Source organism: Chlorocebus sabaeus, chromosome 24 (assembly GCF_047675955.1).
Source record: "Chlorocebus sabaeus isolate Y175 chromosome 24, mChlSab1.0.hap1, whole genome shotgun sequence".
Lineage (NCBI taxonomy): Eukaryota > Metazoa > Chordata > Mammalia > Primates > Cercopithecidae > Chlorocebus > Chlorocebus sabaeus.
Window position 1 is genome coordinate 49,575,443 of NC_132927.1, and position 6,000 is coordinate 49,581,442.

Consider the following 6,000-nt stretch of genomic DNA (forward strand, 5'->3'; position numbering starts at 1 on the left):
TGTGTGCAACCTAAAAACTATGATTTAAGTAAACAACCCATAAAATATTTCTTACTGCTATTTTTACTAAAGATTTTTACTAAAGATATCTTGGCTGGGTGAAGACTTTCTAGTGTTTCTGTAACTAGGGTAAAAAATGAACTCTATTACATGGCTGCTCTGTGTTTTCACGAAAGTAGTATACTCCTCATAAATAAACTTTTATTTTATTTTATTTTATTTTTTAAACACTGCAGCCTCGGCATGCTTCATGGAGGGGCCTGCGTGGGAAGAATGCTCCCGCTCAGCATAAAGAATGCTTTTCACCTCTGGGTTTTTAACTAGCCAAACTAAAATCACAGAGGCCAACACAGTATTTAAGATAGAAATTTCTGTGTCTTTTAACTATTTTTTTTTTTTTTTTTTTGAGACAGAGTCTCGCTCTGTCGCCCAGCCTAGAGTGCAGTGGCCGGATCTCAGCTCACTGCAAGCTCCGCCTCCCGGGTTTACGCCATTCTTCTGCCTCAGCCTCCCGAGTAGCTGGGACTACAGGCCCCCGCCACCGCACCCGGCTAGTTTTTTGTTGTTTTTTTTTTTGTATTTTTTAGTAGAGACGGGGTTTCACTATGTTAGCCAGGATGGTCTCGATCTCCTGACCTCGTGATCCGCCCATCTCGCCTCCCAAAGTGCTGGTATTACAGGCTTGAGCCACCGCGCCCGGCCTTAACTTTTTTTCAAAATAGTTTTACTTATTTTCAGATTCTATTTCTTTCCTAGAATTAGGGGATAAAATAACAATGTGTGCATAGTGAACCCTATGAAACAAACAAAAGCTAGGTTTTTTCATAGCTCTTCTTCCAGATTGAATGAAACATCTGTTCTAAAATTTAACCCCAAAGGAAAATATTCAGTTAACTATGTTAAGAACCAAGACTTGTGATTGAGTTTTGCCTGAAAATGGTTTCATAATTATGTGTGAATGCGTGTCTTTCCCATCTTCTCCACAGGGTTTGTGCCTTACATTATTACTCCTCGCCATTTTCAAGAAAGCATTGCCAGCTCTTCCAATCTCCATCACCTTTGGGCTTGTTTTCTACTTTGCCACAGATTATCTTGTACAGCCTTTTATGGACCAATTAGCATTCCATCAATTTTATATCTAGCATATTTGCGGTTAGAATCCCATGGATGTTTCTCCTTTGACTATAACAAAATCTGGGGAGGACAAAGGTGATTTTCCTGTGTCCACATCTAACAAAGTCAAGACTCCCAGCTGGACTTCCACAGCTTCCTTCCAAGTCTTCCTGACCACCTGCACTATTGGACTTTGGAAGGAGGTGCCTATAGAAAACGATTTTGAACATACTTCATCGCAGTGGACTATGTCCCTCGGTGCAGAAACTACCAGATTTGAGGGACGAGGTCAAGGAGACATGATGGGCCCGGAAGTTGCTGTGCCCTGTCAGCAGCTTGATGCTTGGTCACAGGACGATTTCGCCGACACTGCGGACTCTCAGGACTACCGTTACCAAGAGGTTAGGTGAAGTGGTTTAAACCAAACAGAACTCTTCATCTTAAACTACACGTTGAAAATCATCCCAATAATTCTGTATTAACTGAATTCTGAACTTTTCAGGAGGTACTGTGAGGAAGAGCAGGCACCAGCAGCAGAATGGCGAAGTGGGCAGGGGCTCCAGCTTCCCTTTGATTTTTTGCTGCAGACTCATCCTTTTTAAATGAGACTCGTTTTCCCCCCTCTTTGAGTCAGGTCAAATGTGTAGATTGACTTTGGCAATTCTTCTCAAGCACTGACACTCATTACCATCTGTGATTGTCATTTCTTCCCAAGGCCAATCTGAACCTGAGGTTGCTTCATCCTAAAAGTTTTAACCTCAGGTTCCAAATTCAGTAAATTTTGGAAATAATACAACTATTTCTCATCAGTTCTCTATCATCTTGAAGTCAAATTTGGATTTTCCACCAAATTCTGAATTTGTAGACATACTTGTAGGCTCACTTGCCCCAGATGCCTCCTCTGTCCTCATTCTTCTCTCACCCCCACACAAGCCGTCCTTTTCTACAGCCAGTAAGGCAGCTTTGTCGTGGTAGCAGATGGTCCCATTATTCTAGGGTTTTACTATTTGTATGATGAAAAGAATGTGTTACGAATCGGTGCTGTCAGCCCTGCTGTCAGACCTTCTTCCACAGCAAATGAGATGTATGCCCAAAGACAGTAGAATTAAAGAAGAGTAAAATGGCTGTTGAAGCACTTTCTGTCCTCGTTTTTTGTTTTTGTTTTTGCTACACAGTAGGTCAGAATTCGAACTAATAGCCAAAAGCTGGTGGTTGATGAATTATGAACTAGTTGTATCAACAGAAAGCAAGAGTTTGGGGAAAGCCATATTTAATTTGGTGAACTGTGAGAGAACCTGGTGGCAGAAGGAGAACCAACTGCTGAGGGGAAAGAGAAGGGGCCTCCAGCAGCGAAGGGGATACAGTGAGCTAATGATGTCAAGGGGGAGTGTCAGGTTATTCTCATCAGCTCCACAATGGGTGCTTTGTGGTCTCTGCCTGTGTTACCTTTCCTCTCAATGTACCTTTGTGTGAACTGGGCAGTGGAGGTGCCTGCTGCACTTACCATGGAGTTCAGGCTCTGGGCAGCTCAGACAGGCAAAACACACAAACAGCCATCAGCCTGTGGGCCCAGGGCACCTCTGGACCAAGCTTTGTGGGGCAAAACCTTCTTCACCACAGAGAGCCCATAGCCATGCTGATCAGACCATAAGCGTTTATGAGAAACTTAGTTTCCTCCTGTGGCTGAGGAGGGGCCAGCTTTTTCCTCTTTTGCCTGCTGTTCTCCCTCCCAATCTATGATATGATGTGACCTGGTTTGGGGTTCTCTTTGGCGTTTAGAATATTTGTTTTCTGTCCCAGGATATTTCTTATAAGAACCTAACTTCAAGAGTAGTGTGCGAGTACTGATCTGAGTTTAAATTAAAATTGGCTTATATTAGGCAGTCAAAGACAGGAAAAATAGGAGCTATGCAAAGAAAAGAGGATTTAAAGTAGTAGGTTCTGTCATCTCAATTCATTTTTTTCCATGAAACCCCCTTCCAAGATTCATTCCTTCTCTCAGACATGTGCCAGCATGGGTATTATCGTTGAGAAAGCACAGCTACAGCAAAGCCACCCGAATAGCAATTTGTGATTGGAAGCATTCTTGAGGGATCCCTCATCTAGAGTAGTTTACTTGTGTAAGGATCCCAAATGTGTTGCACCTTTCATGATAAGTTTCTTCTCTAAAGAGGGTACGTGGGGTGTGTGTATTTAAATCCATCGTGTGTATTACTGATTGTCTTTGTAGAAAGATGGCAGTTATTCTGTCTCTTTCTCCAAGTTTGAGCCACATCTCAGCCACATGATAAGCCAGTGTACAGAGAACCTATCTTTCCTTTTTTTGTTGTTTTTTAAGGACAGGATTTTGCTGCGTTGCCCAGGCTAGACTTGAACTCCTGGGCTCAAGTAACCTACCTCAGCCTTCTGAGTAGCTGAGACTACAGCCCATCTTATTTCTTTAAATCATTCATCTTAGGCAGAGAACTTTTCCGTCAAACATTCTTTTTAGAATTAGTTCAATTGTTCCTAAAACATCCAAATGCTAGTCTTCCACCATGAAAAATAGATTGTCACTGGAAAGAACAGTAGCAGTTTCCATAGGGATGTGCCTTCACTCACACGGGACAGGCGGTGGTTATGGAGTCGGGCAAAACCAGCAATAGAGTATGACCAGCCAAGCCAATCTGCCTAATAAAAAGAAGGAAGACAGTAAGGAAGGAAGGTAGCCACTAAGAGTCTGAGTCTGACTGGGCTACCGAATAAAGGGTATTTATGTACCAAATGTCATTACATGCCTATGGGAATACCAGTCATATTTGGAAGATTTGCAGATTTTTCTTCAGAGAGGAAAGGCTCACTTTCCTGTGTTTGATTCTCACTAGGTTAGTGTGTGTTCCTAGAATCACAGCTCTGACTCCAAACGACTAAATTTCTCAATCAGAAAAAATAGAAGCTTTCTAAGCAACTTGGAAGAAAACAGTCATAAGTAAGCAATTTGTTGATTTTACTACAGAAGCAACAACTGAAGAGGCAACGTTTTTACCTTTCGGCTCCAGGATTCCCATATTGTAGTCTCTCTACTTTTAAAAACCCTCCTTTTGCAATAGATGCCCAACCAGATGATGTTTATTACTTCTTCTTTGGCCTCAAACAGTGTAGGTATTCTTGATATAATTTGTAGAATGTGAAATGTAAGTTTAACTACCAAATAAGGTCTCCCAGGGTTAGAGTACTGCAGGAAGCCTTTGATCCCAACCCCCAAGGCTTTGTATATTTGATCATTTGTGATCTAACCCTGGAAGAAAAAGAGCTCAGAAACCACTATGAAAAGATTTGTTCAGTGTTTTCTGTGATCCTGCAGGTTCTGGAGTCTAAGAATGTAAAGGTGAATAAGATAAATTCTCAGAATGTAGTTAATAATCTCTTGTTTTCTGGTATATGCCATCTTTCTTTAACTTCTCTAAAATATTGGATATTTGTCAATAACCACTTTTAACAGTTACCTTTACTGAGGGCTTATACATTGATGTTACGTAAGAAAGTGACTTGATTCAGAAGCCAATCCATTCAGTAAAGTACTCTTTTTTCTCTAAATTTGCTGTTAGACATAAGGAACGGTTTGACCTGCCCTTCTCCTCACCTCCAAGGGCATTCTGAACATTGAATTTGGAAAGAGACTTGCAAATTGTACATTTGGTTTTGCCCTTGGGATGGAAACTATCATATAATCATTAGTGTGAGCCTAGAAGTGATGCTTGTGATCCTCTCACCTCTTTAAATTCCCCCAACACAGGAGATTAAAACCAGAGGTTTCAGCTCTTCATAGTGCTTTGTGAAATTGCTGGCCAGAGTGTACCAACAAGGCTGTCATTGGGCTCAGAGCTCAGAGTCATCTGCATGTGATCATCTCCACAGTCCTCTCCTCTAACGGGAAACACCTCAGATTTGCATATAAAAAAGCACCCTGGTGCTGAAATGAACCCCTTTCTTGAACATCAAAGCTGTCTCCCACAGCCTTGGGCAGCAGGGTGCCTCTTAGTGGATGCTGGGTCCACCCTGGGCCCCGACATGTGGTGGCAGCATTTCCAGCTGGTCTGCATAGCAGGGACGATTTCCCAGAAAGCAGTTTTCCTTTTGAAATACGTAATTGTTGAAACGAGGCAGTTTCAAAATCAACTGCATATAGTAGCACGTACAGGATTGTCTTGTTCATGGTGCCCTTGGAGGTGCTGGGATGAGGGTTTCAGCGGGATCATTTGCTCTCACATGTTGTTTGGCTTCTGCTTCTGTGGACACTGCTTTGCACTTAATTCAGACAGACTGTGAATACACCTTTTTTACAAATACCTTTCAAATTCTTGGTAAGATATAATTTTGATAGCTGGTTGCAGATTTTCTGTATTTGTCAGATGAATAAAGACCGCATGAATCCAGCTGTGCTAGTTTTCTTACATGAAAGTATCATAATGTATAACTGTAACTCGGAGAACTGTCTAGCACTTATCAAGAAACAGTTTAGAATACAAAAATTAGCTGGGCATGGTGGCGGGCACCTGTAGTCCCAGTTACTTGAGAGACTGAGGCATGAGAATCGTTTGAACCCAGGAGGCAGAGGTTGCAGTGAGCCGAGATCTCACCACTGCACTCCAGCCTGGGCGACAGAGCGAGACTCTGTCTCCAAAAAAAAAAAAAAAAAATTAGAAACAAATGCATTGTTTCTATTCTTAACTCATAAGAAAGTGGTGTGGATTATAGCATGCCACACCTCTGAAGAGTGTAATATTAAATCTGTTTATAAAAACCTCAAAGCAGCTGTCCTTTACATTCTGAAAGATACTTTTTCTAACAACTTTCACACTAATGTAAATATGTCAGAACAAACTATAAACTTAGAAGACATGTATG

General features: G+C 41.6%; 1 protein-coding gene across 2 annotated transcripts in view; it reads left to right on the forward strand.

Annotated features, from left to right (window-relative positions):
- PSEN1 (presenilin 1) overlaps window positions 1–5,528 on the forward strand; it is an 81,963-nt gene extending 76,435 nt beyond the window's left edge. For both annotated transcript variants that reach the window (XM_007987197.3, XM_007987195.3), the window contains exon 12: window positions 987–5,528. In XM_007987197.3, coding sequence (XP_007985388.1) covers window positions 987–1,142 — 156 coding nt within the window. In that variant the 3' untranslated portion in view covers window positions 1,143–5,528. The remainder of the gene's footprint in view (window positions 1–986) is intronic.
- The last annotated feature ends 472 nt before the right edge of the window (window positions 5,529–6,000 follow it).